Raw genomic sequence first — 25,502 nt, 5'->3', positions numbered from 1 at the left:
CTTCTGACTCAAGTCAGATGATTTTAATATACTTCATTTTAAGAAAGATTCTTTGCACAATTATCTCGAGAGGTTCCAGGATTCTGCATCAGCTGGTCGAGCTTTTTATTAATATTCTCTGTTGTTCTTTGTTGCTTTCGCTCCACATCGATAAACATGTGACATGTCAAAGTTAGCGCAGAGAAACAAAACCCCTCAGATGCTCACAATTTCAGGGTCTGCAGGAAGAAAACAAAGCGGTACTTTTGCTGGTCCCCAGGATGCATCTGGTTTTTGAACAATCAGTTTTTCATAGGAAACGTTTTTTAAAGAGGTTTCTCTTTGTATCATACACTCAAACAGTTTGAAGTGTGAATGCTGCTTTTACAATTGAATATTGTTTTCTGCAGAAGATCGGCTCTTTCTGGTGCAATATGAGGTCATAGGCTAGTAAAAGTGTTGGATACACAGCAAATATTGAAGGAAAATTTTAAATCTGTTGATCAAAATTATTTGAAAAGTTTAACAGAACCCAACTTGGAAACTTGGAAGAAATAATATTTTGCCATCAGAGAAAATTCTGTTTCCTCTCTAAGAATTTTACTAAATAAAAGCTTAAAAACCAAATTGAATGCAGGGACCAACAGGCTCCACAAGAGGGCGATGTTGGTTAGATAATCAGCAAACACCAGCTTCCTCCCAGCGTTGTCTCAAATGTTTTTGCTGCTCATTAAAAAAAACCTGCCCTTGATTGTTCCTCTCTACTGTCGCCACATGCATACTAATATCGTAACGTGAACAAACAACCTGACATTAAGTAATCCGCTCTCTTTTTTTGTTGAACAGTTATGTTGGAATGAGTGAGATTTATGTTAATTATGTAATTGGATATTAACTTATTTCTGATGAAAAATAGCTTAAAATGCAGTTTTTTGATGTGTAACTAAATGTAACTAAAATGAAGTTTCAAGAAGTTGTAAGAAAATTACAATATTAACCATATGCAAAGATTATGTTTGAGATAAGTAGTGACAAAGCAAACCAATATTTATACAGTATTTAGTATACAAATTATGTAATATTTCTTTACCTTTTAACATAATTGTTTTTTTTAACACACACACACACACACACACACATATAATACTATTATTTATAATACTGGAAACCTTCATTCGTTTGGTTTCATTTCATTTAAAAAAGACGGTAAAATATATAAGCTGTTGCTTAGGACATGTTTCCGTTAATTGTTTTATTTGCAGTAAAGCACATTTTAAATCACTCCTAATTCCTGGAACAATTCACCTAAGGCTGTCATGATTTGTGGTGGTTGGTGGTGAGGAAGACGCCGGTAAACCCAGGTAGTCATGATGAAATGATGATTTAATAAAGAATCAGGAACAAACTCAGAATAACAGGCAGCACTGGAAACAGACAGACAAACAATCGACAACAACTGACAAGGATTTGACAAAGGACAGAGACAACAGGTGGGCTTAAATACACAGGGAGTAATTAGGGGAACTAGACACACCTGGGAAACAATTAGGGAGGAGACAGGACTCACAGGGAACAGGATCAAAATAAGACACAGAGAAACCTAAATTAAACATACAGAGAACTCAGAAAAAACTAAATCCCGACAAAGACAGACATTTCTGTAAATTTTTTATCATCTTAGAAAGTGGTGTTGATTAGAATTAGGGAAAATTATTACAGTATATTTGGTGTTTGAACCATTTTAGTAGCTCAAACACCAAATATACCTTAATTAATGAATATACTTTTTTGTCCTCAAATGGGAAATTCACAGCATGCACAGTGGAGACATCCATAGTCTTCCCCAATCAGCTTCAAGGATAACGAAACAGCAGCCATTAGTATTACACCTCAATATTTCAGCTTTCCAAGCTGCATATAATTCATATAGTTTTGATTTTCTATGGAGAATACCGCTTGCCGTCAGAGTTGCGCTCACAATGAGCCTCAGTATGTGGGACCTACTGGTCAGTAATCAGAGCTGTGATGTCACATGACCCCAGCAAGGTCAGCTTGTACAGTGGACGGAGCGCTCCCCTGTGAGTCATTCTCCATCATTACTGATGATGGACACAATTACTCGTTTATCAGCAGAAGTGATTCTGAGCCGACCAACACACTGCGGTTCTGTTCCTGTAATAATGATTGGCCAGATGTGAATCTCTGGCCTCCAGATCACTTATTATTTTGTCACAATTATGTAACTCCAGCTATTTTTTTTTTATTTGTAAAAAAAAAAAGTGGATTGAATTTGTTTGAAACCGACTCTGCACACAGAGCGTTGCTGTGCAGAAGGAGTAGCAGGAGTGCTTAGAGATGATAATCGCTTATGCACTTGTGAGGCTCCTAATTGTGCTTTCATGAGATGTCGTTGATTAATGGACAAGATGATGGACATCCTGTGAATGTTGTCCACATGTGCGCTGTCAACGGGGGGTGCTGAAGAATCCACTTCAGCATTGTGAAGGCGCCTTTCTGAGCGGAAGAAAAAAAGGGGGCACAAAGTGAAAGTTTGGGACTTTGGGCAGCGCCGTTGTGAGGCGGAGTGAATGAGAGCTGGAGCCGTGCAGCCAGCCACATGGGACGTTCTCACTCGGGATAATGGAGGCCTTTCTGTGGCTCTTAACCCCCTTGTTGCATGCTGGGAATGGGCAGCCGTGCGCCTGCCGCTCACAACAGACACGCTCTCCCAGCTGAATAATTGAATTCTTACTCCCAGGAAAGTCGGCCCTTCTTCTTCTTCTCCTCTCTGGACGTGTCCCGGGCCACACGTGGGCCTGACAGAAACTCTCCCAGGATTAACTTGTTTTCTAGGGAGGGGAAGACTGGATGTTGAATTGTATGACTGCTAGAACAAATGGGGAACAAAGTCGGAAAAGTAGTGAAAAGAGTGTTTACAGATGAACCATTGTCTAAGAGCTGGATCCATTCTTACACTTTCCTTAAAGTCTATTTTTCAGGTTCAACATTTAAATCCTGACCACTATATTTTCAAGAAAGTGTTGTATTTATTTTCAAAATTCACATATACTTCTATTTGTGTTTCTACTGCTTCTAAAAACAACCCAAGTGCTTAAAAAACCCACCAAGATGTTTTTTGAGAATAAGTTAATGTTTTTTGGTGTTTCACCTAGTAGACCCAGTGAATCCCAGCCTGTTACCTAGCAACCCCAGCAGAACTCTGCCCGTCGCCTAGCAACCCAAATGGAACTCCAGCACATTTGGCCAGCTGGTTTTACTATTTCTGGAAAAGACAAGTGTTTTATTGTTGACTTACCATTCAGAAACTATTTGTTGCATTCTTGTTGGTTGTGTAGGGGGCTGTACTAATGCTTTTCAAAGATATATGATTGTGTAATTGCGCATCTGTTTGCGGCTGTTTGCACATTTGAGTGTGTTAGGGGGAGTGGCCAGCAGCAGCTTATTTGGATTTAAAGTGACAGAGCCCTAAATAGGCAGAACTCACCAGACTAAAATCTCATGACAAAAAATGTAATGAATATGTTTTGTACAGCCTTCAGACCTAACCTAACGTGTTCAAGGAAGCATAACAAATCACCCTTAAGGCTGCACTTGAGTTAATAGTGTGGATTAATTGATTAATTGAGATCTGATTGAGATGGGCTGGGCTTTTATGGTGAAAAATCACCTGTTCCAATAGATTAAACTTATAATTTATTGCTCCATCTACGTTAAGTAGGGTGGCTGAAGTGATTCGTGATCTACTTTTCCCAAAAAGCAGCATTAAAAAAATTCCTCAATAATATTTATTAATTTACTTCAGACCTTCTCTTACCTTTCTGGAAGAGTTACACCAATTGCTTTTCAATTGTTTTTATAGATTATGTCCACCATGGGGAAAAAGTCCCATTTTGTTCCCTTTGTTATATAAGTGACAAAATCGGGGGACAGTTATGACTTTCACGGTCCAGTTAATGGCTCACAAACCCCTAAACAACTCAGCTTCCTCTGGTTATCGACATCCTGATGTGCATTCAAAATTAAAATCGATAGCGAAACAGAAAAAAGGAGAAAAAAGCTATTGATTTTTGGACTTTAAAGGCTTTATTTAGCTTGACAGCTGCACGGTACAGAGGGATAGTGTTGCCTGCAGGTGGCTTTCAGCTTATTCTATTTCCTACAAATGTTGTTGAGATTTAGATCAGATTGAGGTTGTTTTGGTGAGCATGTCACTGAAGGGGATACTGCTGTGTGTTTGTGGTTGTTGGACGACGTGCCGCTTCTTTGCCCCGGGCCGATGAGCTCATCAGGTGGCGAGTGTGAGCCGTGGGCTGGGGTCATCGCCTCCGTCCTGCTCTGCGACCAAACACAAAAGGTGTTTCCTTCCTTCAGCTGCACTCACTTTCACCTGTCACTCAGACTTTCCAGGGTAGCTGCGCCTGCATAGGGCGGCTCCAGGTGAGTGTTCGACTGTGGCTGATGACTCATTGGCAGTCCGTCTGCAGGGAACAGCATGCTAGCTTTAGCGACAAACTGTAGGTTCATTACTGCTGGCTGACATTTGTAAAGTCAAAAGTAATTTAGGTTTAGCCTGTCCTGGGAACAACGTAATGGAGATATAGTCACAGTGTTACTATATGTTACTAAATATTTAGTTTGCTTATTAATTGGTTTGAAACTGATCAATGAATAATGTGAAAATATAACTTTGAATACTTGAAGACCCCTTTTTAAAAAAAATAATTTTATTGTATTGTCCTTCGGACCTACAGAGGAACAATCTAAAGTCAGTACACAGCTTCAGTTATTACAACTATAAACCAGTGATCAGCCCTGAAATCTGGGTGATGGACTCTGACCTGAACATTCAGAACCACATAAAGACAGTTACAAAGTCGGCCTTCTATCACATAAAGAACATTTTCAGGATTAAAGGAAGATTTAGAAAAACTCATCCTTGCCTTTATCTTTAATTGTATTGATTACTGCAACAGTGTTTTCACAGATCAACCTAAAAAAATCAGAATGTTGCTGCTGGCGTTCTGACTAAAACCAGGAGGTCAGAGCACACCACTCCAGTTCTACAGTCCTTCCTCTGGCTCCCTGTGGCTCACAGAATAGACTTTAAAATCCTGCTGTTAGATATATAAATCATTGAATGGCTCATCACCACAATACATTAAAGATCTGCTGTTGTTATAGCAACCTTCCAGATCCCTCAGGTCTTCTGGTTCTGGTCTGCATCCCTAGAACCAGAACCAAACATGGATAAGCAGAATTCAGCTTCTATGCACCACAAATCTGGAACAAACTGCCAGCAAAACAGCCGAAACACTGAGTAAGTTATATATATGTTTTTCAATCTAGTGCTTGTGCACCCCTTTTTTCTAATGTCACCCTGGGCATCTGCCCTAACTGCCACTGATTATCATTCAGATTTAAAGTGAAATATGATTTTAATGTGTTAATTCTAGCATTTATGATTAAAATCTAGTTTTTTTGGGGGGTGCTAGGTAATTTGTGATGCTCTATCAAAACTTCACATATTTAATGTTTGCCTCAACATTTTAAATGAATCTGAATAAATTCAAAACACATTTACATCTATGTAAATAAATTGCAATCTCTACTTAAAAAAGATGGATGTTTAAATAGTTTTTGGCTTGACGCATTGATGTATGTATAAAGGTGCTTCTCTATAGTTGTAAACAATTAAAAGCCGTGTTTTGTCATTGGGTGGCGTGTTTATTGGCCTCACTTCAACATTTTCATGTTTGCTTTTGGAGCTGTCCTCAGGTCCGTGTTTACACAGCCGTCTCTGGCAGAACGCACAATGTACTGTAGGTGGAGAAAACGCAGACATAATGAGAAGCCTGCGACTGATCCTCATTCATGCTGCTTGTAACACAAAACATGCGTGGAAAACACACAAAGGGGAAATTACTCTGCAGCTGATAATCACAGTGATGTGTGACAAGTCATTTCCTCACGACGTATGAATGTGACGTGGAAAAGCAACAAAACTAAATCTTGTTTTGTGACATCACAGCAAAGATTTCCAAACATCTTTGAGTTCATTTTTCTTAATTTTAATAACAAAAATAGGTTAGAACTACTTCTAAGCGAAATATTTAATATAATAAAGGCATAAAATGTTACATTTCCAATCTAATTGAATTTTTTCAGATGGAAACCAGGCACTTTTGTATGTTTACTTCTAGAAACAGAATAGCTTTCATCCAAATCTACATTTTTAGATAGAGCTATGATGCAAATGAAGAAAAAAAACAAATTCTTTAAAATATTTTAATTTATTTCAATCAAGAACTCATGCAGATATACAGCTCTGGAAAAAATGAAGAGCACACTGCTCTGAACCCCATTAATAACCTCCTGGATATTCCACCAAATGTTGATTTCTGAACTCTTCCTGAGTTAAAACATAACTAATGTTGTTTCTGAATGAATATTAACTTGTTTTCTTTGCATTATTTGAGGTCTGAAAGCACTGCATTATTTTCCTTATTTTGACCATTTCTCATTTTCTGCAAATAAATATTAAACTTTTGCTTGGAATTTTGGTGACATGTTGTCAGTAGTTCGTAGAATAAAAGAACAATGTTCATTTTACTCAAACGTAAACCTATAAAACTGTAAAATCAGATAAACTTGATCATTTTAAGTGGTCTCTTCATTTTTTTCCAAAGCTGTATGTCGAAGCTTTTATAGTCCTTAGTGCTGATGAATCACCTTCCAAAAATAAAATAAAAAAATTCAGTGAAAGTGACTTTTTTATGATTTTTAAGCATATTCCCCAGTTAAACTGTAAATTACAATCCACAAGCAATATAAACAGCATTTTGAATCATATTTTTAAGGTTTAAACACTCATTTAAAACGGTTTTTCCCTTACTGCATATTGCTCCAAAAGTTGTGAATGTATCAACTTTGCAGGTTATTGGTAAGCTTACAGTATTATCATTTACCCAGAAGCAATAATTGACACAAAATAGATTTTGTTCTATTAATAAGAGTTTCTATTGATTGTAACAGTTGTGTTCAACAGGTGGCTCAATATCAGTCTAGCTGAGTTGCTCTATTCCTTTCTCCACCAGCAGAGGGTGACATTCGCTCTGCCGTCTGCCACCTATGACTCCAGCCCCTCCCTTGGCCATCGAAGCGGTAACCTCTCCTAATCCCCCCCGAGTCTTGTTGCTGTGGAGACGGCTCAGACGAGCAGGTGATGCATTGACAGGGAGCAGATGGTTCCCCGTGGAGGTAAGCACGGCTGAACAATGCTTCCATATTCATCATAAAGTCTTGCTGACTCTCGGTGTCTCCCTCCTTCAACTGTGTGTGCATGCATAACTTCAAAGCTAAGACACACACACACACGCAGTCGTGTTTTCATCACTTGTGGGGACTTCATGTTGACTTACATAAATTTTCTACCGCTGGACCCTTACTCCATCCCTAACTCTAACCATTACATACCAAACTCTTACCCCAACTCTAGCCCTACCCCTATCAATCACTTACCTAACCCCTAACCCAAAAACAGCATTTCCCCTTGTGGAGACCAAGAAAATGTCCCCTCTAAGAGCAGTGGTCCCCACAACCCCACATTGTAGACAGAAATGGGTCCCCACCAGGATATAAAAACCTGGTTCACACACACACACACACACACACACACGCACACACACACACACACACACACACACACGTTTGTTTTGCTATCTTTGTGGGGACTTTCCATTGACTTCCATTCATTTCTACTCATTTCTACAGCCTAAACCTTACCTTTACCCTTTTCCTAACCCTAACCATCATATCCCTAACCCTAACCCAAACTCAATTCATACCTTAGCCCTAACTCTGACCCCTGACCCAAAAACAGGGTTTCCCCTCGTGGGGACCAGGCTCAGGTCCCCACGAGGAGCGATTGGTCCCCACAACGTAGCATATGTCAGGAAAATCGTCCCCACAAGGTATTACAAACAAACGCGCACACACACACACACACACACACACACATAGATGTTTGTTGACCTGATGGTTCTGTGAATACAGCAGAGTTTGTACAGTCTGAGCGAGGTTGTGGCAGGTTAAAGTGGGGGACCGTGGCCCCCAGGGGGCGCTGTGGGAGCCTCAGAAAGTTTGAGAGAAGTTGAGTCAAAAAATGCAATTCCAATAATTTTTTAATCTTTAATTTTTTGTTTTCTGTTATTCAGTCTTTTATATATATATATATATATATATATATATATATATATATATATATATAATATGTAATACAAGTTAAAATAATAGATTTAAATGTCATTTCTTTTGCTCCATTTGCTTGCATTTGCTTGAGGAGCACGCTCCTCAAGCAAATGCAAGCAAGAAAGCCCAGCTGTGGATGGCACTGCTGCAAAAACCCACAAGAACCGTGGGAACAAAATTATAAAAAATTCGGTGTGATTAATATAAAATATTACCTACTATAAATCGCATTATCTATTATATTGTTAATAAAAATTTCCACCATCTAAAATCAGATGGTATGAGGCAGCATAATAATTACTGACTGTAATAATTATTGAATAGTGAATAGAAAACATTCTAAAAGTTGAAGTTTCTTTACATATTTTGTACCATTCCCTCAACCTGATGAATAGAAGCTGGTTTACTGTATTTTGGATGGAGGCGTTTGTGTCCTGCAGGTGTTCCTGAGCTTTTCGCCGCAGTAACTCACTCTTCTAAAGAAGCTCCGTCTTTAGCCACTGTCTCCCTTGGAGATAAAGTACAGACACCCCTCTTTGCCTGCCTCTTTCATTCAGCTAACTCCTGAATAATCCAGCAACAATACGCTTCTCCGAGGCAGTGTGCAGCGATTCCACCCTCATTTCAGGGAGGAGGGGATCAGCTAATGCATGTAAAACACAGCCATTTTTTTCCTTGAATAAGTGGTGAAGGGGAAAAAGTGCGTGGCACAATAGAAGCTGTGAAGCGCTACGCTTAACCCACCACACCTGGAGCACACAACGGGGAGTGAAAGTGGCAGGCCACCTCTCCTCCCACCCCGACTTCACCCATCATCACCTATCAAAACAGGCTGTAGGAAGCTGGGTTGGGCCACAGGAGGAAGGGGGGCATGGCTATGATAAAGACGCACAGTGAGGAGCCATTCAAGGGCCCTGTGCCCATAATGGAGTCACTAATAGGTGCCTATTCAGCGGGGAAAGTGTTTGCTGGAGGAGGGGGAGAAAAAAAAATTTCAGGGAAGCAACAATCACTTTGTCTGAGGCCTTGTGTATGTAAAATTTATGCAGCACTCCACCCCATCCCCAACTCTTTCTGCTGTCCTTTCATTTAAAAAGCGTCACCACTGAATAGGCGACATACATAGTTTGGAGTCTTTCTTTCATCCTTACTTGAAAATAAACTGAATGGTCGGCTCTCGAGCGAGTCCAGTCTGCGGTTGTTCTCAGAAAACTCGTGCTGTAAACTTACACAGATGGCCAGCATTTACACAATAATTTCTTTACTGGTTGGTTTAAATGTAAAATCTGTCAAAAAAGCAGGAAAAGTTGCAAGAGAACTTCAATTTTGAACAATTTATGAGCTGTGAGGGTATTCTTTCTTTTACCGTGGTTTTCAATTTTTTTTCCTTAAATCATTTTGAAACTAACATTGTTAGGTGTTTGCTTAAAAGGGACCTATTAGACAAAATTCTCCTTTTGCATGTTTATAAACTCCCATTTTGGTTGACATTGCTTCTAAAAACAGCCCAAGCACTAAATGCACAGTAAATTAATGACTTTTTGGTGTGTGTTTTAAAAAAACCCTCCTAAATATAGAGTCAAAATCAACAGAAACTGCATCGTTACATAAGTGCAGGTCCAGCACGTTTTTTCAGCTGGTTTTACCGCTGTATAATGTCAGCTGGAAAAGTCAAGAATTTTGTTGTTGACTTGCCATCCAGAAACCACCTGCTGCATTCTTGTTTGTTGTGCAGGAGGCTCCACTTCTGTTTTTCAAAGATGTAAGTTTGTATAATTGCGTATCTGTTTGCAAACATTTTCACAAGCAAGTGTAAACATTGATTTGGGGGGCATGGCCAGCAGCAAATTATTTGGATTGCAAGTGACAATAGGCCCTAAAACATCTAGTTTTTAAAGGAGTTAAAAGTAGGCAGAACTGAGCAGAAGAAGAATAATTTTGTGCAAAAAATGTAATGAATATGTTTTGTATAGGCCTATCCTAATCTGTTCAAGGTAGCATTGGTCCTCTTTCAAAAATGAAGGAAAGCGGCAGAATAAGTAGTGGCTTGCCTGAAAGCAAGATATTGCTCATTTTAAGTAAAAAAATTCCCTAATATTGATTTAAAAGTACTGGTTCCAGTGGCAGACATTTTCCCCAAGTGAAATAATCTGCCAATGGTACCAGTACTTTTTCATTAAGATTAAGGGTTTATTGACTTAAACAAGCGCCTATAGTTTGGTGAAAAGTTACTTATGAGTTAGTTTTGTCTCATTTCAAGGGAACTAATATATGTACTCTAGAAACTAGACCAAAATACTTGGTAAGATTTCATGTTTTTGCAGTGAGGACACCCACTGCCACTACTCCTCACCAGGGGAGCTGCCCTCGTGAGTGAACTGACTAATCTGGAAATGTTGAGACCATATTGTAAGAGATTGAATAAAATACAGCGGCCATATTGTGCCTTGCGTCAAGCGGCTTAGCTGACAGATTGATGAGATGAGAAAATAGTGGCGCTAACCAGGGGACAAGCGGAGGCTCCCAGCATGGCATGGTAACCGAGGTTTGGAGTCAGGCCTGCTGCCCACAGCAGCCGGTGCAGGTCACGGCTCCTTGATTGTCCGTCCCGCTCCTGACAAAGGGCAGCGTGTGGTGGGCAGGGCAGCTTTCCTTAAAACAGCATGATAGCTCTTGTAATTGTATTTTTATGTGTCTTGTGGAAAGCTTTGTCAGCTCTTGTGTGCTGGCGTATGTGTTTGTTAGCATGCTCATTAAAAGGCTGTGCTTAAATATTACTTGTGTCTAGGAATACATTTCTTAGTTGACAACCAAGAATTTGTATCCTTGCTCCTATTGGGCGCTGTGAGGAAATGTGTTTTTTATGACTCCAGTAAATATCACCTACCAGTAAGAGAAGCTATTTTTGATTAGATTTGGTGTCACTATCATACTGTTCTGACTGTTCTGTGAGAAAGATAACCAGAGTAAATATAAAAAGCAGTTTTCTATAGATTTTTTTTTTTTTAGGTGGTTTTTTTGGCAATAAACTTATGTTTTTTGGTGTCTTGAAAATGAGCGGTTTCAAATATCTTCAGAACGTAATGTCACACATTAGCATTGCTCTTCGCCTAGTTCGTGAAGCTCAGCCTGTTAGCCAGCAACGCCCGCAGAACTCCACTCATCTCCAAGCAACCCAAGCTGAGCTCCAGCAGGATTGTTCAGCTGATTTTACCACTGTATGTGCTGTGCAATGGCTACTGGAAAAGTGTTCTGTTGTTGACTTACCATCCAGAAACTACTTGCTGAATTATTGTTCATTGTGCAGGATGCTCTACTAATACTTTTTAAAGATGTACGCCTCTATAATTGTGCATCTTTAACCATTTTCAAATGTGAGTGTAAACTGAGTTGGACAGGTCATCTTTAAAAGTTCACCCTTATCTATTTCACATTTAATTTCCCTTTGTGATCAATAAAGTATTTCTTAATTGAATAAATATAATGGTGGATAACGAACAGGGTATGCCAATACTCTCTTTACTGTAACATGATGGGATTTGAATTTGTACTGAGAAATAGACAAAAAAAACTCATGTTATAAATGAGTTTTGATTAAAATTGATGTATTTGAAATTATGATTTTCTGTTTTGCATATTTAGATTTGAAGATATTAGCCGGATGAATCAGGACTTTTCAGCTTTTTGTTCTTTTTGGACACTTCTCCGTTGCCGTCTCCTAGCAACCAGTCCTCTGGTATTTGGATTATGCTGACCTGCTCTGCAGAGCCCCCACCAGTTTCAACACAGAGATGTCAGGCAGAGTCAGCTTTGTGGAGGGAGATGTTAAAGAGAGGTCTTGATCTCATAAGTCAAAAGAAGCTTATTCAAGTCGTGTTGGACCTTTTGCTTTGGAAAAACATAAATAAATCTTTTCCCTTGGTCAGATTGGACAGAGATGAGAACACTGCAAAAACACCAAATCTTACCAGATATCTTTGGTCTATTCATGTAAATATCGTGCACTTGAAATAAGACAAAAGTGACTTTTCAGCAAAAGAGAAGAGTTTGTTTTAAGTAAATAATTCCTTAATATTGATTAAAAAATATACTAATTCCATTGGCATTTCAAAATTATTCCATATTTTGAAATTATTTCAAGTTTTCTGTGAGAAACGGAGGGAATCACCATGGCAACCAGTGACGTCCCTTAGAAGCTTATTCTCAATATTAACCCTTCAGAACCAAAAAGAAAAAAAAAAACAACTTTGGCTTGAATTGACACTTATTCAGGTCAAATTCAATCCAAAAATACTTTCTTGATCTCAAAGGGAAATTAAATATTAAGGAATTATTTACTTAAAATGAGTTATATCTTGCTGAAAAGTTACTTGTAGGTTAGTTTAGTCTTATTTAATATATTTTCACTAGAAACCAGACCAAAAATACTTTGTAATATCTGGTGGGAGTATGCGATTGCCCTGCTTTTCCAGCAGAAATACATTTTGTGTCATGAGTGTAGCTGTTTGCCGGTTACCATAGAAACCGCTCCACGTTCTTCCTGTTAATATTAAACCAAGAACTTTCCTGCGCTGCGTCCCGCCCGACGCTCACTCTTCGTAATGAGCTCAGATTGGAGATGCAGATCTAGAGCTTCTCGGAGCGCACAGGCCGACCTCGGCTGCCTCCGATTTGTGGAATCGATAGGCTCCATTGTTATCACAAAGCTCGCCACTATGCGCCTCTAATGTAATTAAGGAGAGGAGATTTATGCCGCTGTGTGGCAGCCCAGAACCTGATCCGTGTTGCGTCTGGAGTCAGGTTGAAAAGCTGTCTTTCTCTCCAGCTGCTCCTGGTTTCTGCTCTGGACTCTGTCACTCTGGGCTGCACAGCTGTTCAATGTTTAATTCAAAGCGCTGCTCTGTTGTTGCCCTTGTTTCTTCTGTATATGTGACAGAAACACAGGGATGAAGTTTGTCTGAGGTAGAAAAGTAACGTTGGAGGACAGAGGTGGGTAGAGTACTCAAAATCTGTACTCAAGTAAGAGTCGTACTACTTCAACATACTTAAAAAGTAGCCGTCCAAGAAATTACTCGATAGTCAAAAAGTATTTGATTTTTAAATTAATTACTCAGTACTTGAGTAATTGAGTTGCCTTTTACCAGTCATTTAACATTTAAAGATTACTTAACGAGGCGGACCAAAATATAAAGATATGTGGAAATTTTGGCACTTAAAGCCACAATTAAAGTGTTTCTTACAAATAACATAACTACAAAATTACGACAGAGTGTTAGGGCCATACTTAGAAATATTACAATGATAAGAATAAAGTCATAGTATCATGAGAATAAAATCTAAATAATCCCAGAGCAGTCATATTACCAGAATAAAGTTGTACTATTATGAGAATAAAATCAAATTAATGAACATTTGTAGCATTACGAGAATAGTCATATCACAAAAATAAAGTTGAAATAAAGTGAGAATAGTAACTATAGCTATAATAAAGTTATATTACAAAAATAAAGTAATATTACGAGAATAAAGCTGTAATAAGAATAAAGTGAATTGAATGTAATATTTTGACTTTAGTCTCTTAATTTTAGCTTATTTTTTTATTTTCTTCGCATGGCCTTAGTACTTGTCGTACAAAATAAGATTTTTTTCAACATCAGCTTATGTTCATATAAAACTTATGATTTTTTGCTTAAAACAAGCTTGTTCTTCATTCAGTGAAGTTACTCACAGTGGATGGGGAAACCAGAAATTTTACTTGAGTAGTGATACTTCACAGTAAAATTACTGAAGTAAAAGTAAAAATACTCCTCAAAGTACATTGTGTGTCAAAACTAGCTACTACCCAACTTCTGTCAGAGGCCCAACCTCTGTTACTTAATGTTGAGGGAAACATGCCTGAGAGTCTGAGTGGTAATTATTAACAGATTATTATTTAAAATCGTCTGCATGTTTAGCCTCCCACAGAGAGAGTTCACTCTGCTCTTTTACTTTTAAACTAGAAGGGAATATTAGTCAAAAGTATATTTATGTGTTCAGAAGCGTAAAAATGTAAACACAAATACTAGAACTTGTTGGATATGTCTTCTTTTGAAAGGAGAGGAGCTCTGGAGTTTCTGTCTGAACGCCGACAGAGCAGAAACCAGGATTTCAAGCACCCGAGGAGGCTTCTGTCTCTCCCTGCCAGGCGACCCGACTGCTCTGGCTCTGGACGCCGCAGGCCGCACCGGGTGAGTCCCTCCATGCCCACCCAGGTCTTCCTCCACAACTCAGCATCCTGAATAAAAGACACGTCAAATGAGCCCCACGTCGAGGACATGAGCATCTGTCCCCCTCTCTGAAGCTAATGAATGTTAAGTAGGTTAGTCGCCAGTGTGCCAGTGTCTCCTGGGTCATTGTGGCAGCAGAGCTGTGCTTTTGTCAGGGTGCGCCAGCCCCCTGTGAGACTTCTTAAATGGCTGGACCCGCTTTGCCCTACACACAATCTCACCACCAATAGTCACCATATTGATCCTCTTGCTTGCAGATTAAAGCAGAAAAGCAGCTCTGTCCTACCAGCAGGGCTCCCCGGCTCATTTCAGGGTCACAGAGTCCCTGCAGCCCCCTGACCCGAACCCCAACGTGTGCGCACAGAACCGCCGGTGTGAGGAGCACTGCAAAAATACAAAATCTGAACCAGATTCTTAGTTTTGTATTATTTCAGCAAGAAATATGAGCTTGTTCTAATTCAATAATTCCTTAATTTTGATTGAAAAACATTACGAGTTTCACTGGGAGATTATTTCACTTATAACAAGATATTTTCCCATACTATAAGTGAAATAATCTGCCAGTGAAAACAGCACTTTTTCATCAATATTTACTAGTTATTGACTTAATGTCAACTGTTATATCTTGCTTAAATGTTACATGTAAATTAGTTTTGTACCAAGATATTTTCACTAGAATTGACCAAATATACTTGGTAATACTTGATAATATTTTGTGTTTTTGCTGTACTTGAGCTTACTTACTACCCAATTTGATCAAAAATACAAGCTTTATTATTTTTTCACTAATGGGAAAAAAGGTCTTAACGCTGTCAATCAACGTAGTGTACGTGCTGCTCAATTGGCTAATAGAGGAGAAACAACAGATATGTTAAAAAAATTGTTATAAACTACCTACTGCAGCTTTAAGTGTACGTCGATATTCGAATTAAAATTAAATTAAATCTACTCGGTAAGATTTTGTGTTTTTGCAGTGAAGGGCAGGAAACCTTCCAGGGATGAACCCCTTTAAACAGGATTGGTGGGATGCTCACATTCATGGCTCATTATGGCTGACCCCAGGCTTTCTCTCTCTCAATTTTCTCCTTTTCTCCTCCGTCTCTGGCTGTAACCTGGACTAAGCCATGCTGAGGTGTTCATCCAGGCCTTTTGTTCTCATTTATAAGTCAGCAGCTCCATCAGTCGATTCTAAACGGGATGCTGCTTTGTTCCTGCGCTTTGTTTCCACCATCCTGTGGAGAGTGTGTCATCTCTTTGGACTCAATTTCTGTTTCCTGACCTCATGCAGTTCCAGTTATTCACTTCTAAAAGACGAGCCTGCTATGTTCAGACTTAGAATAAATAATATCTGTTGAAAGTTTCAAGCAGAAATACTGCTACAGGTGCAAAGCTCCTTTAGCATAAACAATTTTTTCCAGTAGTTTTCTGCAGTCAGGATGGCCATGTCATATTTTATGTGACTCTTACATCATTAGATGCTTTTCCACTGACTGTAAAATTTAGCAAATTGGAAATATGAAAGTAAATTTGCTTTATCGAAACACTCCAAATTAGATAAAAAACAACCTTTTCTTATTTGGATGAGGTGGTTTTCCAGCTGTTTTGAAATTTATGTATACCACAAAATCTCAATGCAAACACTTTTTTCCCATCACGCCTGTCATATAATCAACAACCAGCTGTTACTACAGGTGGAAATGACGAAGAAGACAACAGGAAGCTGTTGAAGGATGATGGCGCGGCATTTTATTTTATTTTTTTTTACATGACTTATCGCATTAACAAACTGATTCACATGTGATTTTAATTACATTTCTTGTTTAATAAAACACCACAATTATGAAATTGTGGGTTTTTTCGATATTAGTGGAATATTGACCAAGTTATGATCACATTTGTAATGGAAACGCAGTTATTGGCTATTGACTTGAGACATGCGTCATAACTCTGCACCAGAACAAGGCAGCCACAATTAAACAATGGCTGCAGGAAACAGGTCTGTCACTTTGGATGGAGCCAGACAATGGGAAGACAGTGAAGTTCTTGATTGTGATGTTGTCGACTCAACAACTGTAAAATTAAATCATAAATCAATCAATCAGCTCTATTTGTATTGCACATTTCAGGAACAAGGCAGCTTTACGTCATAAAAACACAAAAATTAAGGCGTCATAGAAACAACATACAGCCTACAGTGAGAAACGTTGCAAATCATTAATACAGGTTAAATATATTGGTCAATCATTTATTATGTTTCAAATGCAACTCTAAACTGGTGGGTTTTTAGCCTTGATTTAAAGGAACTCAGTGTTTCGGCTGTTTTGCAGTTTTCTAGATGTTTGTTCCAGATTTGTGGTGCATTGAAGCTGAATGCTGCTTCTCTAAAAAGTGGCGTACATTTTTTTTAAATGGTGAACTGCTGTGAGATGTTCATGTTCTTCTGAAGCCTGCTTACTGTCACATAAAATTTAGTTTCTAGGGAAATACACATGAAAATGTAAAGTCTTCGCTTTTTAAGATGGATTTCAGTTCAATAATATATCCACTAAGCAGAAAGTTGCTCATAAAGTTTGAATCATGTACTTATTGTGCGTCCTTACAACTGACCTCAGCTCAGTGTTTCAGCTCGGTGTTTCATGCCTGCTACCTTAATTAAACATTGATTAAATGCCTATTAATGTGCGCCGACTCCCAGGCAGGGTGTAATCAGGTGAAATGGAGTTAATAAAACATCCAGTGTGGCGCTCAGGAGAAAAAGGAAGGACTCCCCTGAGAAAGACGGACAGATGGCAGCAGGAATCACCACAGAGGACAAAGCAGAGTGGATAACGCAGACCCAGCAACCACTTTGGTGATTACTTTTAAATTGGTAATTTGATCTGCTCCTTTCCCACCTACTCATTATTGATAAGGCCAGCCATATTTGACCATATTTCCCCTCTGCTGCCGGCTTAAACCGGCAGCTTCCTGAGGAGCCTCCTCTGCGTTCCCCAGACTGAGGTGAAGTCTTAAAAGTGGGGATGCATCCTGTTGACACATTCACGGTGGAAACCCCATCTGCCAGGAATCTCCCTAATCTCATCATCTGGATTGAGCAGGAAAAAAGGAGCAGCAATCACTTTAGGTGAACTCTCTGTGGGATTATATCTCCTGTTGGAGATGATTGGTCAGATGAGGACATCAGAGGCAAAGCAACTCCATCAATTAATGCAGCTGTGATTGAGCTGATGAGGCAAAACCTTTAACTTTGTGTTTTGATTAAAAAAATTGTGTTTTTATGCTTTTTCAAGTAAATGGAAAGTTGAAAAGCATCATTTAAGACAGTGATCCCAGTCTGTTTTCTCCCAAAAATCCCACAGCGATCTGGTCGCAGTGACCATCTGTGTCATCTTGGAAATAGTAATTAGTTACTAATTACTTCCACAAGACAGTAATCCAGTTACATAACTAATCATCTTTAAAAGTAATTCATTACTTTACAAAAAACGATGCACAATCTGAATAAGCCATAAACCTTTTATTCTTCATATTGCATCAAATAAAATGTATTTAAATGAAACCGGGTCATTTTGTTTCACTCTTTTAAATCTATTGAACTATTCAATCACCAAAAATTTAATGAAATGCAACTATCTTTTATTGATGAATTTTGTTAAATATTTAAACCTGTCCTACTATATTTTAAGAAAATCAAGTTTTTCTTCTGTTGAGCTGCGTTTCCAACTACTCCACTTCTAACTACTGCGGTTAATTTTACAGTAATCAAATTTTTATGGAATTGTAACCCCATACTTTCTTGGTTACCTGAGTAATCAGATTACAGTTACTCTTGTCAGTTCAGAGGAGTGGTGGGTTGACTTGGAGCCTTGACTCTTTCAGAAATTGCTCAGAAACAACCGTAAAGTGTCCAAGTCCATGCCTGGACTGTTTTCTTTGGTTAGAGAGAAAAATATTCAATAAACATTAAAATTGAAGATACTAGAACCATAAAAACTACTTTTTTAGAACCATAAAAACTACTTTTTTATGGTTCTAGTAACATTGAATGTCTAAATACATTTCTTTTCAAACATTCTGAAGTTTTTCTTTCTCCTTCAGTTTTGCTTTCTTTCTGTCCTTGTACAGAACATTGAAACATGCAATATAAACATGCATGGACAGTATTGTAGACCTACAACATTTTATTTATAAGATCAAGTGGGATTAGGCTGCTGCTGGCAAAATGCCTGAATATACTTTATTACTTTATTTGTTACCGGCTGATTGGGAGCCGTCAAAATATGGTAAAAAATGTGAGCATTTTTTATTTATTCAATTCACTTCGGCTTTTTACTGTCTGTCATTATTACTTTGTCTCTAAGTAAGTAGGACAGAATAGTTTGTGACACTGGTGCCATAATTTAACTAATCATACGTTAAAGCCACCGCACAATCAGACATGGTCAGACCTGACGCTGCCCTCTAGTCTTCATTTGTTGGACTTGCAGGTTTTCTGTCCTCAGCGGACAAGCGATCCACGCTTCAGAGTAAACACCAATAAAGTCTTATTGTCCTCCACCTTGTGACCTCCTCTTGTGCCCCGTCACCATCTCCGTTTCGGGTTTACAGCCCATGAATGAGGGGTGAGTTCAGGGAGGATCTGCTCTGTTGCTCCCTGCAGTGGATCGACTTGAGCTGACTCAGCTTCTATGAGCTGCAAAGAGAGATGGATGAGTTTTCGGTATGTGTCCATCTTGATGGATGAGTTAATGCACTGCGTCCAGCTCCACAGGCTGCACCGGTCACATCACCACTACACTGTCCTGAAGACGTTGAGTAAAGACGGGCAGCAGATGTTAGAAAGGACCAAGTGGGAGAGTAGTCCCACTTGTATTTTATAACTTAAAATTCAACCATTAGATGTAAAGGAACAAATTTCAAAATGTCTCAAAATGTTGGTTTAGTAGTGAAACACCAGCAACGTCAAGCCGTTGAACAATCTTTATCTAGAAGATATTAGATGCTCATATTTATGTTGTTTAAAGGGGACCCATTAAGCAAAATTCACATTTACACCTTTTTATTCTTCCATTTGGGTCTTAGCTGCTTTTAAAAGCACTTAAAAACAAACATCTAGACGTTTTTTCTTGGCTATTAAAGTTTTTTGGTGTCTGGAAAATTATCCATTTCAAAAACCATTGGAATGCAACGTCACAAATCGCAGGCACAACCCCAGTGAAGCCCAGCCTGTTACCTAGCAACCACAGCAGAGTTCCGCCCGTTACCTAGCAACTCCAGCAGAGTTCTGACCGTTACATGGCAACCCAAGCAGAGCTCTAGCAGGTTTGTACAATGTCTGCTGTAAAAGACAAGAGTTTTGTTGTTGACTCACCAAACAGAAACCACTTGCTGCTTTCTTGAGTTGCAGCGCTTTCATGAGTTTGGGGGCGGGGCCAGCAGCAGCTTATTTGAATTTAAAGTGACAAAGCCTCCTAAAACAGCTCATTTCGAGAGGAGCTCAACATGGACAGAACTGAATAGGCTGAAATCTCATCATCTAAGAATAATTTTGTACAAAAAATTTAATCAACATGTTTTGTAAAACCCATTGACTTCTCCTAATCTGTTCACGGAAGAATAATAGGTCACCTTTAATGTTGCATTTTGTAACACTACAAAAAAATAAGACAACCTCTTGAAATCACTGTCTCTTTATTGCTCTATTCACAGCTGGTCTTTTTCTTTGTCCTTTTTAGAGACCGATGTACATCTCTTTTGTCACCAAGGCCATTCTGTGGGATAGAGGCGGCTACCACCACACTGTAAGTTCATCTATCCTGTAATAACAACAACATAGCAAATCATATCAAAATAGCCACAAAAAGCAGTTTATAGTTTACCTTTAATTTTATTATAAACTCAGTTAGAAAATGATTTGTAAAAGATCCCTGCTGTTGTTTTATTGATAACCTGAGCTGAATGGTGACAAATACAGTTAAACAAATTTGTATTTGATGTTAATATTTTTTAAGATTTTACTTAAGTTTGCATCCTTAAATTTATGCTCTTATCTTTATTTAAATATATTTATTGAAAAAACGTTTTGATTCAGTTACTGTCAATAACCCAGACATTTCCCTAACCTTAATTATTATATATTTATTTATTTCAAACAGGTTTTTTTTTTTTAAATACAAGAAAAAAGCAATCAGTAGAACAGAGAAAACGCTTGCATAAATAACCAAGAACAAGATCATTTCTTTACCACTATTCTGTTTGAAAAGGAGTAGGAAGAAGTGAACACTTATTTAATCCTTCCCAGTTTAATAAAATATATTGCATAATGTCTCAATAATTATCAAAATTAGTTAAAACCATGTTATAATATTTATGTGCTAGTCCAGACTATTCCTAATGTCAACCTTAACCAAAACCTAATTCACACGTGACCCCTGACCCTTTACAACCGCATTAGCACTGGGCTTTGGTCTCCATTAGGCCTCCATTAGTTTAGTAAATAGGCCAGAAATGGTTCTAAATATGGTGGCTAACCAAGTACACACACACAGACTCAAACTCCCAGTCTCCACCTCTTCCATTTGCTAAAAGGAGGCTGGGAGTGGCTGCGCCATCATTAACGGCGACGTTTCCATGGCTACATCAGAGCCGCGTGGGCCGCCTTCCTGTCTCGGCCTCTGGTTCTGCAAACAAAGTGGTCAGACAAAGTGGCCCGCTTGCTCTTCCAGCCTCATTTACATCCTAAACTGCTTTCTGCATTCAGAATCTCCTCCAGTTATCTGACATTCTGCCGCTTTGCTGCGATCCAGCTGTACGTCATAAATCAGGAGGAGCATTGTGACTGTAAAGCCGCTCCTGTCATACAACGACACGACTTCTGCCAGAATGGCGTCGATGTCTAAACATGGAGGAGGCCAACAAGAGGCTTTTCACCCAGCAACCTGCTTTGGCAGCTGAAATCTTTCAGGGAGGAGCAATGCAAGTCGGAATACGCAAACAATGCAGAAGTTCGCAAATTTAACCCTTAGCAGCAGGGTTGTCTTCCCAAATTATCCTTTAAAGAGCTAAACACTGAATCTGAACCCTGAAATCTGGGTTTTCTGCACAACTTACAATAGCTGTGTTTCCGTTAACAATAAAAATTAAAAATAAATTCACTGAATGGAAACACTCCAACTTCGACATCCCTTTCTTTCTTTGTAGTTTCTGCATGAGGAAGAGCTTCCATTTAATTCATCTAAATATTTTTTAACTCCACTGAACAGTAAAGATTTCTTAGCTAGCCAAGGTATTTGGACGTTCCTGATCAACTTTTATTATTTAGAGAATTGTAGTTAATAATATTTACTAAATATTATATTTTCTAAATATTACAATAATATTTTCAAAATATTATTTTTAGTGAATATTTTATTCTCTAAAAATAATATTTTTAATTAGAGAAAATAAAAGTATTGTCTCTAACAAAGTTTTGTTTTCTTTAGAATAAAACCTGCCAATGAATAAAATAAAATAAAACCTAAAAGCGTTAAAAAAAAAGTTTAGATTGTTAAATTAACAGCCTAATTATAATATTTTCTCTAAATCTTAGAGAAAATATTAATATTTTTTATATTTTCTCGAAAATGTTTTTCTAAATATTTTTTAGAAAATATTTCTCAAAAAATATTTTCTTGAAAATATTTTTATTTTTTATTTTTTTTATTTTTCTCTAAATATTTTCGAGAAACTATTAGTCAGAAAATATTTTTTTTCTAAATATTCTAAATATAAATATGTAGAGAAAAAAACATTAACTTATTCTCAGATTTATTTTCTATGTAGCCGAAGTAAATCTTTAAATGTTTACTTCATAAAGTGTGAAGTACAAATAATTTCCATGTGTTTTGTTTTTCCATACTTTAAGTAAAATTCCAAGTTTTTCCAAACTTTCCCAAAATCAATCTGCACAGCAGAGAAAACAACTTTAAAGGTTTGACTCTGATGACACGCTAGTCAGCAGATTTGCTAAGAAGTCACAGCTAAGTGAATTAAAGGGAAGGCATTTCCAGCAGTGACAGTACATTGGACCGCACTTTCTGCAGACACCCATTACCGCGGCGTGGGCTCCTCTGGGCCCTCGCAGGCCCCCAGGAAACAGGCTGACCTCCTGGCGTCAGGCAGCCCACACGCTGTCCTCACACAGCCAGAACTGGCTAATGTCATTACGGGCCTGTTTGTGCTCAACAGCTCCCTGACTGAGACGCACAAGTGGCGCTGCTCGATGAATGTAGGAAGTCTATTAGTTAGTCCGAGTCCCAGATGGTCTGCCTTGCGTGTGCAGCACCCCTCCTCAACCATCCACCCACCTCCAAAACACATAAGCATCGATAAGCAGACACACACACACACACACACGCATGCACACACTTAATTACGCTGCCTCCGAGTGAACCCTCTGACAGGCGGACGGCTATGAGCAAAGACAGAAGTGTGTCTATGTCCCAGAGGCTGCAGGGACAGAGAATTCTTCACAGAGCTGATGTACAAGAAAGCCAGGCTTACGGCCTAACAAGGTTAAACCCCTGAAAAAGAGAGACTTTTTAAAACATGGAGATTTGTGTTTCTGTGGGGTGTAATTGGCTTTGCTGCAAGGACGGAGGGGGGCCGCTGGCAAGAGGCAATGTGGGGGCCGACGACAGTGGGGAGCATTGTGGAGTCCGGCGGATTCAGGGGGGTAAATCTGATTATCAGCTCGTGTCAGAAGCCAGGCTCAGATGCAGCTTAGCGCTCGCAGAAACTTTCTACTTTCAGTAGAAAGACAATGAGAGTCCCAAAAGCTCCTGGAAACCTTTAATAACATTAAAAAACACCAATGACAAACGTCAAGACGCACCAGTCAGACTGGTTTCATGTTAAAAGGTGGATTCACTTCAGTCCTGTTTGGTTCGCTTCCGTCGAACTCCAGTTTGTCTGCCCAGAAGGTCCAGTTTGTTTGCCCAGAAAGTCCGGTTGGTTTGCCTAGAAAATCCGATTGGTTTGCCTGGAAAGTCAGGTTCATTTGCCTGGAAAGTTAGGATGGTTTGCCTGGAAAGTCAGGTTCATTTGCCCAGAAAGTCCGGTTGGTTTGCCTGGAAAGTCAGGATGGTTTGCCTAGAAAGTCTGGTTCATTTGCCTGGAAAGTCTGGTTCATTTGCCTGGAAAGTCAGGTTCATTTGCCTGGAAAGTCAGGTTCATTTGCCTGGAAAGTCAGGATGGTTTGCCTAGAAAGTCTGGTTCATTTGCCTGAAAAGTCTGGTTCATTTGCCTGAAAAGTCTGGTTCATTTGCCTGGAAAGTCTGGTTCATTTGCCTGGAAAGTCAGGTTCATTTGCCTGGAAAGTCAGGATGGTTTGCCTAGAAAGTCTGGTTCATTTGCCTGAAAAGTCTGGTTCATTTGCCTGGAAAGTCAGGTTCATTTGCCTGGAAAGTCAGGATGGTTTGCCTAGAAAGTCTGGTTCATTTGCCTGAAAAGTCAGGTTCATTTGCCTGGAAAGTCAGGTTCATTTGCCTGGAAAGTCAGGATGGTTTGCCTAGAAAGTCTGGTTCATTTGCCTGAAAAGTCAGGTTCATTTGCCTGGAAAGTCAGGATGGTTTGCCTGGAAAGTCAGGACGGTTTGCCTGGAAAGTCAGGTTCATTTGCCCAGAAAGTCCGGTTGGTTTGCCTGGAAAGTCAGGATGGTTTGCCTAGAAAGTCTGGTTCATTTGCCTGGAAAGTCAGGTTCATTTGCCTGGAAAGTCAGGATGGTTTGCCTAGAAAGTCTGGTTCATTTGCCTGAAAAGTCAGGTTCATTTGCCTGGAAAGTCTGGTTCATTTGCCTGAAAAGTCAGGTTCATTTGCCTGGAAAGTCAGGATGGTTTGCCTGGAAAGTCCGGTTCATTGGGGGAGGTGTGAACATGCAACAGAACTTTGGTCCACCTAGAAGTCTTGATATTGGTGAACTGATGTGCTTTGAATGCACATGTGAACGCCAAGCGGACCGGAAACCACTCCAAAAACAGGAAGCGGAGTACAGGGCAAAGCATTCTGGGTAAATACAACATACAGTCTCTCATCCATCCGTTTATCCATCATTTGTTCATTTATCTGTCTTCATCCACCCTTCACAATAATTAAACAATCATCTGTCATCCACCCATCTAACCATGATCAGTCTGTCCCTTTTTCTGTTCATTCTTCCACTCATCCATCCATTTATCTCTCTCTCTCTATCATCTCTTTCGCTGTATTTATTCTCTCTATTTCTACCTATCCCTCTTTCTCTCTTTCTCTCTAGCACTATCTATCTTTCTCTGCGTATCTCTAGCTCTCAATCTTTTTCTGTTTCTTTATCTATCTTTGTCTCCATCTCTCTCTCCATCTATCTTTCTCTCTCTCCATCCTTATCTCTCCATTTATTTCTCTCTATCTCTATCTTGTTGTTTTGATCCACATTTTGTTTTTGTTAAACTTTTACAGTTTTTAAGTTATACATCCAATATCCAATAATAATAAGAATGTCTAATAAAAATCACAGTTTCCATGTTTTCTGATTAAACTTTTGTAGATTTAGTAGAAATTGATGCTCAGTCCTGCTGTGCAGAAACCCAGCTGCTCACATCTGGCCTCAAACCTCCTTCATCCTGATCATCCTGAGAGATGAGGAGGAGGAGGAGGCGGGAGGAACGAAGAGCGTGGACAGGAGCGTCCCTTGTTCGCTCGTTACTTCTCCCTCTTTACATCACAAGAATGCAAATCTTTAAAGCCTCTGAAGAAGAACATGGTGGAGGGATTTAAGAGCTGATCCTCGCTGTGTCAGGCAGACGGTCTCCCTCCTTCCTCTGCTCCTCCTTTCCGCTGAAACATTTTCTTTTTTTAAAAAAGTGAGTGGAGCTGAACTTTGTTTTAGATGAAGCTTAAATCCAAGACAAATAAAAGCCAGTGGGCCATTTATTACGACTGTTTGCTCTCTGAGTCACTGGCACCACAGATTTG

At 39.0% G+C, this 25,502-nt stretch overlaps 1 protein-coding gene across 1 annotated transcript in view; it reads left to right on the top strand.

Annotated features, from left to right (window-relative positions):
• Positions 1-14,303: 14,303 nt before the first annotated feature.
• The window catches only part of LOC106925436 (uncharacterized), a 54,301-nt gene continuing 43,102 nt past the window's right edge, over positions 14,304-25,502 (top strand). The window contains 2 exon segments of the mRNA XM_088003404.1: positions 14,304-14,474; positions 20,249-20,314. Of these exon segments, the coding sequence (XP_087859530.1) occupies positions 14,325-14,474; positions 20,249-20,314 (216 nt within the window). The 5' untranslated portion in view covers positions 14,304-14,324.

This window comes from Poecilia mexicana, unplaced genomic scaffold (genome assembly GCF_051168715.1).
Source record: "Poecilia mexicana isolate PSO_F unplaced genomic scaffold, ASM5116871v1 scaffold_23, whole genome shotgun sequence".
NCBI classification, from domain to species: domain Eukaryota; kingdom Metazoa; phylum Chordata; class Actinopteri; order Cyprinodontiformes; family Poeciliidae; genus Poecilia; species Poecilia mexicana.
The sequence above is the reverse complement of the archived record's forward strand: the minus strand, read 5'-3'. Positions and strand labels throughout refer to the sequence as shown.